Below are 12,476 nucleotides of genomic sequence, written 5' to 3'. Positions count from 1 at the left end.
GGTGTAAGGTATTTGTACCGACAAACACAGTAACTTAAGGAAAACACTACAAAATGACACAACACAGGTTTAGAAAAATAATAAATATTTATTCAAACAAAAGACCAAAACAACAAAAATCCACAAAACACAAGTCAAGTTATCAGTTAAAAAGCAAAAAGAGTTTTCATGTAGTTTTAAACACACACTAACACTGTTAGCTTGAAAATGTACCTTGGGTGCGTAAAAAATAATCCCTCATGATCAAGTGTGCGTCAAAAAGGGCTTGCAATGTGTTGATTTCGCTCACGAGAGAGACCTTTCATAGTTTCTCCTTTCGTCGGGTCGGGGCACGTTGTTTCTTCTCTCTGCAGGGGAGCGATGCGTCGATCCAGTCAGCACTCTCGGGTCCGGGCAGGCCTTGCATTGTTTTTACACATCCAGTGGATGTAGTGTCAGAAATCCAGCAGCACGATGATCCGAAAACCATGCAGCGCGGGCTGTGATCTCCTAGCCTCTGTCAGCGATGTTGCATGTCATTTCTGCAGCTCCGTGCGTTGTTTCTTCAGTCACTTTACAGGCGAACACCGATTTTCAGCCACAAAGCCTGCAGCATGTTGATTTCCCAGCCGCAGATCGGAGTCGTGCCGATGTCACGACCTATTCGTTGCCTGTGTCTGTGGCCCATTAGAAATGTGGCGAGGTCTTTGTTCTTATAGGTTTTGCCTCGACCCAAGAAGGGGCGACCCTTTCTGGTAGCCATGGTGCTGCTGATGGAGGGAATGCCAAAGGCAGTCCCTGTCCTCCAGAAGAAGTCCCCAAGGGAAAAAAAACAAAAAAGGGAAAAAGCATCGAATAGGAACTCCTGGAACAAAAACAAAAAGTAAAAAGTAAATCTGAACATAAGGCAAAAATGTGAAAGAAAAAAGCTGGCACATGCTCAGAAATCATATATCTGACGCAGAAGAACGGGAGCGAAGATCACTACCCAAAGGAAGTGTTGCAGCGCAAAGGGAACAGGAATCACACACCTTATATATCAAAAGAACAGGAAGTGACCAACAGGAAGTAAAAGACACCATATTGGAATGGGAACATAGCACAGAAATCCATAGTAAAAGTCACAATGTTAAGTAAGGTTCCAAAGGCATGCACAGAGAAGAAAGGAATGCTAGGAAAGAGAAAAGAATCATGGACATTCAAGAAAGGCATAAATTCAGGAAGAAACGAGGAAAGCAGAAAAGAAGAAAGAAAAAGGAGCAGAAGGAAAGTGGGGGAAAATGGAGAGTGGGGGAAGGCAAGAAACTAGTGGGGGCACGTCGCACCATTAATGTAGCAAGGCCCCATGCCCAATTTGGGGCCTCGATAAAAATAATAAATTGCAGGAGCGCAGCGCGTCCAGCTGCCGCGCGCTGCGGCCACGTCCTGAGCCGAATGTTCAACTCACGCTGCGGCGCGACAATAGGTCCCCCACCCCAGAGCCCCAAGTTTGTGCGGAAACAGCCAAAAAAATTGATGAATTAGAAGAAGAGCGTGAACAGAAGAGGCATTCAGGTTCATTATCCACCAACAAAGGAGTAGGACATGTTTAATGTCAGGAAAAAGGATCAGGTGTATAGGGTTTTAACTGAGAGACATGAAAGACTGGTTGGATTTTCCAGGTTCGAGATAAACGGAGACGGAAAGTTACAGGATTAATTTTCTGAAGAATACAAAAGGGTCCGTAGTAATGGGGCGTGAACTTATTTTGGGAAAGACGTAGGGGCAAAAATCTTGAAGAAAGCCAGACTTTATCTTGGACGTGATAAGCTGGAACCTCACTTTGTTTCTTATCAGCCAGTCTTTTCATGTATCTTTTAGTGACTAATAGATTAGATCGAATAAGCTTTTGAATTCTATGTAGTCTTTTGGAAGGAGAAGTGATAGCAAGAAGTGTAGAGGAGGTCTTGGGAGTAGTAGGAAAAGACATGGGATGGAATCAATATGAACAGAAAAAAGGAGATACTTTGGAGGCACTATGGACAGTATTATTGTAAGAAAACTCTGCAATGGGAAGATAATTGCTCCAGTTACTCTGAGTGGAGTTACAAAAACAACAAATATATTGCTCATGTCTCTGGTTGTCCCATTGGTTTGGGGATGAAATCCAGATGATTACGCTACATTGATATTCAAGATCTTACAAAAGTGTTTCCAGATCCACGATATGTATTGAGGGCCGCTGTCTGACACAATACTTTGTGGGAGATCATGGAGACGAAAAATGTGTTGAATAAAGATCTGACTCAATTCTTGTGAGGTGGGTAGTTTCTTCAAAGCTGTAAAATGAGCCATCTTAGTAAATTAATCTATTGTGACCATTATAACTCGGTTTCCCGCTGATGGAGTCAATGAGCACATAATGTCGGTTGATATCGTATGCCAAGGGGCTGGTGGAACTGGTAATGGTTGAAGTAGTCCTGCCGGCCTAGTACGGAGTACTTTCACTTGGACACAAATGGGGCAAGATTCCATGTATCTTTCCGTGTCTTGTTTCAACGTAGACCACCAAAAAGAGCGGAGAGATAATTCATGTGTCGCTTTAATGCCCCGATGACTGGCTACTGAGGAATCATGACACATCTGAAGTGCCTTTTCTTACACTTTTTTAGAAGGTAGAAATAAGGTGTCCTTGTAATAGTAGTATTCTTTATGTTTGCATATCTTTGGTCGTAGATCCTTTAGTTCTTGTTCTGAAAAGGTTGAGTATTCAGATTGTACTTCATCTAGGAATGAATGGACTACACCAATTATCTTGTCTGGTTCAAGTAGATATTGTGAAGGGGTATTAGAACTGTCGGGATAACGGCGAGATAGGGCATCGGCCGAAATATTTTGAGATCCTGGAATATAGGTAATATAGAAATCATATTGACTAAAGAAAAAGGCCCAACAAGCTTGTTGACTGTTTCGACACTGAAAATTGCGTAAGCAATGCAAATTATGATGGTCTGTTCTTACTTCAAAAGGTTCCTTTGAACCCATGAGGAATTGTCTCCACTCTTGACAGGTAGTTTTTAAAGCCAACAATTCTCTTCCCAGTACTGAATAATTTTGTTCATAATCAGAGAGCATATGGGATAAATAAAAGATTGGATGTTCTAATCCATCGTCGTCTTGTTGTAGTAATGCGTCAGTAACAACTATGAATTGTTTTTTGGTGTCTGGATGTCTCAGTATGGGTGCTTGAGTGAAGGCCTGTTTTAGGTTTTGGAAAGCAGTCTCAGCCATGTCTGTCCAGATGAAACCATTTAGCAAACTCTCATTTTTGAAAGTTTGTGTAATTTGACTGGTTTGTTTCGCAAAGTCCAGGATGAATTGACGGTAGAAGTTGGCCAGCCCTAAGAACCATTACGTTTCCTTGATTGACGAAGGGGATGGCCAATCTTGAATGGCTTGAACTTTTTCCAGATCCATAGAAATACCAATTTGACTGATATGATAGCCTAAATATTTCACCTCAGGCTTATCAAATTCGCATTTCTCCAGGTTAACAGTAGGGTTGATGTTGCCTGAGTCTATTTAAGACTTGCTTAACACGTGTAGGATGATGTTCAAGGCGTCTGGAATATATGAGGATATTGTCTAAACAAATCACTACAGTGTGATTTAATAAGTCAGAGAATATTGAATCCATAAATCTTTGAAACACTGAGGGGGAGTTCGTTAAGCCAAAAGGCATTAACTTATTTTAATAGTGTCCAAAGAGGGTCCGAAAAGCAGTTTTCCACTCATCTCCTTCCTTAATGAGCAAGAGATGATAGGCTCCGCGAAGATCTAATTCTGTGAACATTTGTGCCCCTCTGACAGACTCCAAAATGTCTTTGATGAGGGGTAGTGGATATTGATCTTCTATGGTGATTTTAATTAATCCATGGAAGTGTATACAGGGACGAAGATCTTTCATCATTTTTGGTACGAAGAAGAGGGGAGCCCCCGCAGGAGAAGAAGATGGTGGAATAAGACCACTCTGTAGATTCTCTTGAAGATAGTCCTTGAGAATCTTTCTTTCTGGTTCAGTGAGAGAATACATTCTTCCAAAAGGAACAATTGCTCCAGGTTCCAGGTGAATGGTACAATCATAGTCTCTGTGTGGAGGTAGTACGGGCTTTGATGGTTTTTGAAATACATCGATAAATTCCAGATATTGACTTGGTACCTCCTGGACTGAATTAATGGAATGTCCTACATTTGGTTCTGAGGTTATTATTTTTCTGGGAGACCAATAGATGTCAGAAGCATAGCAATGATCGTGACAAAACTTGGAAGACAAAGAAATGGTTCTGGTTTCCCAGTTAATAAACGGATTGTGTTTTATGAACCATGGGATTCCTAGGATTATGGAATGATTGGGGGAGGAAATTAAATCAAAAGAAACATGTTACTGATGTTTACCAAAGTCTAGACCTAAAATCGAAGTGGTATTAATAACAGGACCGAGGATAACAAGGATCTGTCTACAGTATGCAATTGTTCTGGAACCTCTTTAGGCAGTATTGGAATTTGTAGTTTTTTCAGGCCAGGCCATATCCATATAAATGCCACTAGCTCCACAATCTAATAATGCCAGGGTCCTTTCTTCATGATCATCAGGTAATTGCAGGATAACAGGTAACATAAATAGAATAGTGGCATCTTCCTTGGAAGAACTGATGGAAGTTATTGCAGAAGATCCCGTCCCCTCCCTTCTCACAGAGGACGGGAAGTGGCGTTTCCTGAAGTCTTCATAGGACGAACTGGACAAGTGTGGAGCAAATGGCCAGCTGCACCACAATATAGGCACAATCCTCTTCTCCGTCTGTCTTCATGTTCGCTGGCAGAGATTCTCCTGCTGCCTCCCTAGATATAGGTCGAGGTTCTTTAGGATGATGTACAAAGACATGTGAGTTGCTTGACTGGGAAGGTCCACGATTCTTTCTTTTTTCTAGACGACATTCTTGGAGACGGTGTTCTAGAGAGAGTTAATCCATCAAACCTTGAAGATCTTATATCTGGTACAGTGTACAAATTCATCTTTAATGTCTTCTCGTAAACCTCTGCGACAAGGAGTTACCAGAGTACGCTCTACCCATGTTTTCTCAGCAGCCAATTTTCAGAAGCGTGTGATGTATTGGAGAACATCTTGAGTGCCTTGTTGAATATCACATAGCGCATCTTCTGCTGATGCTTCCAATCCTGGGCGTTCAAACATTTGTTTGAATCTTCTTACAAAGGCTGAATAATCAGACAGCACCAGGTCGTTGGAGGCTACTATCGGAGTCGCCAAGGCCAATGCAGGACCTGACAAGGCACTGATGAGATAACCCACTTTCGTTTTATCTTGTGAAAATTGCATGGGTCTAAAGGCAAAGTAGACAGTCAGAGCATCAATGAATTCTCGCAGCTTGTTTGGGTCTCCTGAAAACCGAGGTGTAGTAGTAGAGACAGTAGGAACATCAGTACTTCGGGATGCCAAGACTTGTCGGAGAGCCACATTTTCATTTCTTAATTGTTGCAATTCCTGGGCTTGTTGCTGAATAGTTACGACTAGGGACTGGTTAGGCACTGCAGCAGCCGTTGCAGTATCTTCCATTCTGCCTGACAAAGTCTGGTTCATTTGGCACTGCAATCTGTCACAACCTACTCGTTGTCTGTGTCTGTGGCCAACTAGAAATGTGGCGAGGTCTTTGTTCTTATAGGTTCTGCCTTGACCCAAGTAGGGGCGACCCTTTCTGGTAGCCACAGTGCTGCTGACGGAGGGAACGCCAAAGGCAGTCCGTGCCCTCCAGAAGGAGTCCCCGAGGGAAAAAAACGAAAATGGGAAAAACGTCAATTAGGAACTCCTGGAACAAAAACAAAAAGTAAAAAGTAAATCTGATCAAAAGGCAAATATGACAAACAAAAAAGCAGGTATAGGCTCATAAATCTGATGCATAAGAACAGCAGCAAAGATCACCACCCAAAGGAAGTGTTGCAGCACAAAGAAAACAGGAATCACACACCTTATATACCCAAAGAACAGGAAGTGACCGGTGGGAAGTCAAAGACACCATATTGGATTGGGAACATAACATTGAAATCCATAGTAAAAGTCACCATGTTCAGTAAGGTTCCAAAGGCATACAGGTGAAGGAAGGCATGCTGGGAAAGAGAAAAGAATCATGGACATGAAAGAAAGGCATAAATTCAGGAAGAAATGAGGGAAGCAGAAAAGAAGAAAGAAAAAGAAGTAGAAGGTAAGTGGGGGAAAATGGAGAGTGGGGGAAGGCAAGAAACTAGCGGGGGCGCGTCGCGCCATTAATGTAGCGAGGCCCCAGGCCCAATTTGGGGCCTCGCTAAAAATAATAAATTGCAGGGGTGTGGCTCGTCCTGCAACCGCGTGCTGCATCCCGAGCCCAATATTCGGCTAAAGCCGCAGCACACGGCGCGACAGTCGATCTTTTCCCCGCATGGTGTTCTGTGTGTGGATTTCTTCCTCTTAGGCTGCCAGCTTCTCCTTTCAGGGTCCCAGGAACGGGTTGAACACCAGAGGGCAGAGTAGGAGACTCTCCAGAGACTCCAGGTGCTGGCAGAGAGAAGTCTTTGCTGTCCCTGGGACTTCAAAGAACAGGAGGCAAGCTCTAAATCAAGCCCTTGGAGATCTTCACAAGATGGAAGGCACACAAAGTCCAGTCTTTGCCCTCTTACTCTGGTAGAAGCAGCAACTGCAGGATAGGTCCACAAAGCACAGGCAGGACAGCTCTTCTTCCACAGCTCTTCATCTCTGCTCCAGGCAGAGGTTCCTCTTGGTTTCCAGAAGTGTTCTAAAGTCTGTGGTTTTGTGTGCCCTGCTTATACCCATTTTCTCCTTTGAAGTTAGCCTACTTCAAAGCAAAGTCTCTCTTAATTGTGAAATCCTGCCTTGCCCAGGCCAGGCCCCAAACACTCACCAGGGGGTTGGAGACTGTATTGTGTGAGGACAGGCACAGCCCTTTCAAGTGTAAGTGACCACTCTTCCCCTCCGTCCTAGCACAGATGGCTCATCAGGAAATGCAGACTACACCCCAGCTCCCTTTGTGTTGCTGTCTAGTGTGAGGTGCAACCAGCCCAACTGTCAAACTGACCCAGACAGGGAATACACAAACAAGCAGAGTCACAGAAATGGTATAAGCATGAACAAGCTCACTTTTAAAAGTGGCATTTTCAAACACACAATCTTAAAATAAACTTTACTAAAAGATTTATTTTTAAATTGTGAGCTCAGAGACCCCAAACTCCACATGTACATCCACTCCCAAAGGGAATCTACACTTTAATCAAATTTAAAGGTAGCCCCCAGGTTAACCCATGAGAGGGACAGGCCTTGAAACAGTAAAAAACTAATTTAGCAATATTTTACTGTCAGTACATATAAAACACATTACTATGGTGGTCATTACAACCTCGGCGGTCTTTATACAAGACCGCCGAGGGACCGCCGTGCGGAAGACCGCCAGTAGTGGTGGGCGGCGGGGAAGGGGAGGTTGCTCCACCTTCACCGCCACGCCAACAGAACACCGCCTACCGAATCACGTCCTGTGATTCGGCGTGGCGGTGTTCTATTGGCGGTGTGGTGCTGGCAGAGCAGCCCCCTTGGCTCCCATCCCCTCCCGGAGGATCAAAGGAACAGGTAAGTCAATCATCCGTTAGGGGAGGGGGGTGGGGGGTGTTGTGTGGGTGCATGGGGGTGTGCGTCTGTGTATGTAGAGGGGGTGTGTGAGTGCATGTATGCTTGCGGGGGTGTTGCGTGTATTGGGAATGAGTGTGTGTATATCTGTGGGTATGTCTGTATGGATGTGTGCGTGTATGTTTGTATGTGGGTGTGCGTGTCTGACTGTGTGTGTGGATGTAGGCATGTATGTCGGTGTGTGTGCGTGTGTGTGTTGGTGGTGCCTGCGTGCGTGTCGTGTGTGTGTGAGTTCTGTGATGTTGGGGGTCGGGGTGGGGAGGGGGGCCCTGACACCTTTGGGGGGTGGCAGGGGTGGTGGGGGTGGGGGGTGGCGGAGACCCCTATCAGTGCCAGGGAAGGAATTCCCTGGCACTGATAGTGCTTGTTCCAACCGCAAGAAATCCACGTCGGTAAGCCGCGTCAAAATACCGCCGGTGGTATAGTGACGCCCGCCGGGCTGGAGACCCAGGTTTCCAGCCTTGCGGGTGGAACGGAAAACCGGCGGATGACCATGGCGGTAACCGGCATGGTCATAATACAAAAAAAAAGACCGCCAGCCTGTTGGCTTTCTTACCGCCGCTTCTCCGCCTTCCGCCAGGGTCATAATGACCCCCTCTTTGTCCTACCTTAACCATGCACTGCACCCTGCCCTTGGGGCTATCTAGGGCCTACCTTAGGGGTGTCTTATATGTAAGAAAAGGGAAGGTTTAGGCAGTGGGTACACTTGCCAAGTCCAATTTACAGTTCCAACTGCGCACACAGACACTGCAGTGGCAGGTCTAAGGCATGATTACAGAGCTACTTATGTGGGTGGCACAACCAGTGCTGCAGGCCCACTAGTAGCATTTGATTTACAAGCCCTGGGCACTTCTAGTGCACTGTACTAGGGACTTACTAATAAATCAAATATGCCAATCATGGATAAGCCAATTACATACACATTTTGTAAAATAGCACTGGTTAGCAGTGGTAAAGTGCACAGAGTAACAAAAACAGCAACATCAGAGTCCAGCACACATCAACAACCTGAGGCAAAAAGTCAAGGTAGAACACGCCATGGATGAAAAGTCTTACACATTGCCATTGTCTCTCTCATCCATGTATGCCATCACTAAATGTTTCTTTAGTGATTGTGTGTCCAAATGCTGGGTGTGTTGGTGAATTTGAGAATGATTCCACAGTTGGATTTCTGGATTGATGAGTGAGTGGTGATGGATGGTTGGAAGGGAGTGTTGAGTACATAGCTGAAGTTTTAGATGACTGGGTGAGTGTATGAATGGATGAGAGGAACATGGACAATCAAAAGGCTTCAATGATATTGTATTGGTAAGAGTTGTGTGATGAAAGGGTAGTGTGCTTTCAAGGGTAGGGTGATGAGCACACAGCAGTAAATAGAGCAGGTGCAGTAAAAGGACACTGTATCGAAGAAGGGAAGTGAATGAATGATCAATGGGTGTATGGACTGACCCTGAGTCCAGGGATGTATGGTTGGATAGTTGAATGATGGAGGGCATGTGTTGAAAAGTGAGTGCATGGATGTACTGTCACATAGGTGAGTGAAATCATGGATGGATGGCTAGGTATGGGTGATTAAATTAATTGTGCAGTAATAGCAAGTGGGGGCAGAAGTGTGGGAGAAAAGACAGTGTATAAGATAGGAGTAGTGAATACGTGTGTGATTTGGTGTATTCATAGAATAGTGAGTGCAAGGATAGTGTTTAGGATGTGTTAGTGAATGAATGGGTAGATAGATAAATGGATGAATGAAGAACTGGTGATGGGAAAGGGTAGTGTTTTGGATTAAGGACAATGTATGGTGGCAAGGGCAACATGGGGGAAAGAACACACAAGTACACTCCACATATAAAATGTCACATAGATATATAGGTATCTTTTCCAAAAATGTGGCACATATGACACGTTCATTCACCACAGGTCAGAGTGGATACATTTAAGTGGCACTGTTAAGCTCCAATTAGGGTTGCTCCCAGTGTGGGAGACTAAAACCCCGAGAGAGTGGGGCTTGAGATTTCAGAATAAGCATGAAAAAAATTATGGGCCTCATTACGACCCTGGCGGCTGGCGGTAAGCTGGCGGTAACACCACCAACAGGCTGGCGGTGTTACTCCAGTTATTATGACTGTGGCGCAATTGCCACGGCCATACCGCCGGCCCCTCAACTATACTGCCAGGCTTTCGCCTGGCGGTCATAATACCCAGGGCAGTGGTGCAAGCACCGCTGCCCTGGGGATTATGAGTCCCCGACCACCAGCGTGGCCATGGCGGTAAACACCGCCATGGAAAGGCTGGCAGTAAAGGGGACTTGGGGTGCCCCTGGAGGTCCCTGCACTGCCCATGCCAAGTGCATGGGCATTGCAGGGGCCCCTAGGCATAGTCCTGCCGCGCTTTTCACTGCCCGGATTTCGGGCAGTGAAATGCGCGACGGGTGCTACTGCACCCACTGCACATCAGCATTGCCGCTGGCTCTATTACAAGCCGGCAGCAATGTTGATGTGACTTTTCCGCTGAGCCAGCGGACGGTAATACTGTTTCCATCCGCTGGCCCAGCAGAAAAGTCATAATAGGGAGCCAGAAATACCACCGGCACTGGCGGTATTTTGTCTCCTGCAGGCTCAGCGGTCTTTTTGAAAGACTGCTGAGGTTGTAATGAGGGCCTATGTATCCAGATCTATATCTATATCTATTACCTACTTGCACATGCCTATATCTTTGGTTGGCACCGTTTACCAAATCTTGTGGCAGTGATTCTTGTTGCCCCTTTGAAGTTTTGAGGTGATCTGTCAAGCGGGGGCTGAAAAAAAGGGGGGGAGTAACAAAATGTGAATTTCACATGTTAATTCCCTTAGGAGTTTTTAACATGACTGTAGTGTGAACCACTGGACAGAATTAAACCAAATTTAGCAAAAAGGTAGCTGACGGAAATCAGATTACACTTTCAGTCATTTGGTGTAAATCAGTTTAGAAGTTTTTGAGATATTAAAGGAAAATCAAATCTCTGGCAACGACTTCGGGAATAATGACAAGTTTGTGCAGGGAAATGCAAACCTCTGATTGGCTGCCAATACTTCAACCAGGAAGTGTTGGCAGTCATATGAGACTCGGCTTCAGTCCCAGAAAAAAAGGTTAAAAAATAATACAAGGGACCAGGGTACAATCACCCTGACCCCATAGGTCTGATGCTGGGGTCCCAAATATACCCCCAGGGCTAAAGACCACTTTTTAAATAAACTTTTCGCCTCAATTTTGCAATAACGCACTTGTTTTTCAGAAGCCCCCTGATGGGGCAGGTCCCGCAGGCATTGATATTTTAAATGCGGGGGCCGCATGGTGACTGGCAGCATCAGGAACTGCCACCTCCCTGAGGCTTTAAAGAAAATGAATGCGTGGGCCTCCCCCCCCCCAGAGCACCAGCAACCACCACCTCTATGGGGCTTTAAAGAAATATAATGCAGGGGGCCCACCCCCTCGCAGCCGCAGGGACCGCTGCCTCCATGGGCCTTTAAAGAAATGCAATGCGGGGGGCACACCACACCCCCACAGCCCCGGAGACTGCAACCTCCCTGTGGCTTTTAAGAAATCCAGTGCGGTGGCCCACAACATTCCCCTGCAGCCCAGGTGACCACCAATTCCCCGGGCTTCAAAGAAATACATTGCAGGGTACTCAACTCCCCACAGCTCTGAGGACCACTACCTCCCCGGGGCTAGATTATGTTGGAGGTGAGCTATGTGCCCCTCCTCATGGAGCCTATAATGGCCCTGGGGACTGCCACCCTCCAAAGCTGGCTCCTGCCATGTCCCAGGGTACCTACGCCCAGTACATAGCTGTGTGATTTTGCTTGATGGAGGCTGACAGCTCCCACCAAGCAAAAGCAAACAAAGTCCACTTTCTGGCAGCGGGAGCTGTTAAACAGCTCCAGCTGGCAGAAAGCAGAGTTTTATTCTGTTTCAGTGCATGGAAATATGTGTGCAGGGAAGCAGATGAAAACATTAGTACCACAAGTAGGGAGCTGCTATTTGAAGCAAATCCCTGCTTGTGGGAGCAATGCCTGCTCCTGCAGGATGTGGGGAGCTGGCTAGGACTGCTGGGGCCTTTAGGTTCCCCCTGTGGTCCTGTCACTCTCTTTCTCCCTCTGAGATGGAAGAGAGAGAGGGAGAAATTGTCATTGCAATGATCTCTCCATGCAATGACTTCACAGAGCCAGACTAGCAAGATGTTTGGTACAAATATTATAGTTAAGTTTAGATGCAGAGCAGGCCATAGCCACTTCTGCCTATTGGTCAAGTTCTTGTGCTGCTCACTCAGTAGGCTGAATTTTCAAATCCTAGTATCACATGGCAGTATGGTTATTTATTTACTAGTGGTTTGACTGTTAAAAACCTTGCTAGTGATGGAACATTCATGTTTCTTTTCAATCACATGCGTGGGTTGACTGTCATAGGTATGTCTGGAAGCATCATAATAATGAGTCACCTGTGGCCTAAAAGTTAAGGTCATCAATCCTCACACTGAAAGTTGTGGGTTCTACTCCAGGTGTGCATGTTGTCAATTTCCTTCTGTAATTTATTTTAAATTTCAAACATTTAAAGTTTATACTGAAATATGATCTCTTTTTAATTAACAAATACATTTTTCTTTTAATTTTGTCCATAAATATCTCATTCTAAGTACAACATTCATCAAAGCCTAAAAACTCTCTATGTCTCTCCCTCTCATTCTCTTTCTCATTCTCTTTCAATCACATTCCTCCCATTCACACACCTACTCAGACCC

The 12,476-nt window shown here is 45.4% G+C and overlaps 1 protein-coding gene across 1 annotated transcript; it reads right to left on the bottom strand.

The window, feature by feature from the left end:
• Positions 1 to 5,110: 5,110 nt before the first annotated feature.
• Positions 5,111 to 5,590, bottom strand: LOC138265119 (protein LDOC1-like). The gene has a single exon (XM_069212660.1). It carries the CDS (start codon positions 5,588 to 5,590, stop codon positions 5,111 to 5,113), a length of 480 nt encoding a protein of 159 aa, XP_069068761.1.
• Positions 5,591 to 12,476: the final 6,886 nt, after the last annotated feature.

The sequence above is a fragment of the Pleurodeles waltl genome, chromosome 11 (genome assembly GCF_031143425.1).
Source record: "Pleurodeles waltl isolate 20211129_DDA chromosome 11, aPleWal1.hap1.20221129, whole genome shotgun sequence".
Lineage (NCBI taxonomy): Eukaryota > Metazoa > Chordata > Amphibia > Caudata > Salamandridae > Pleurodeles > Pleurodeles waltl.
Note: the sequence above shows the minus strand (reverse complement) of the source record. Positions and strands in the feature narration are given on the sequence as shown.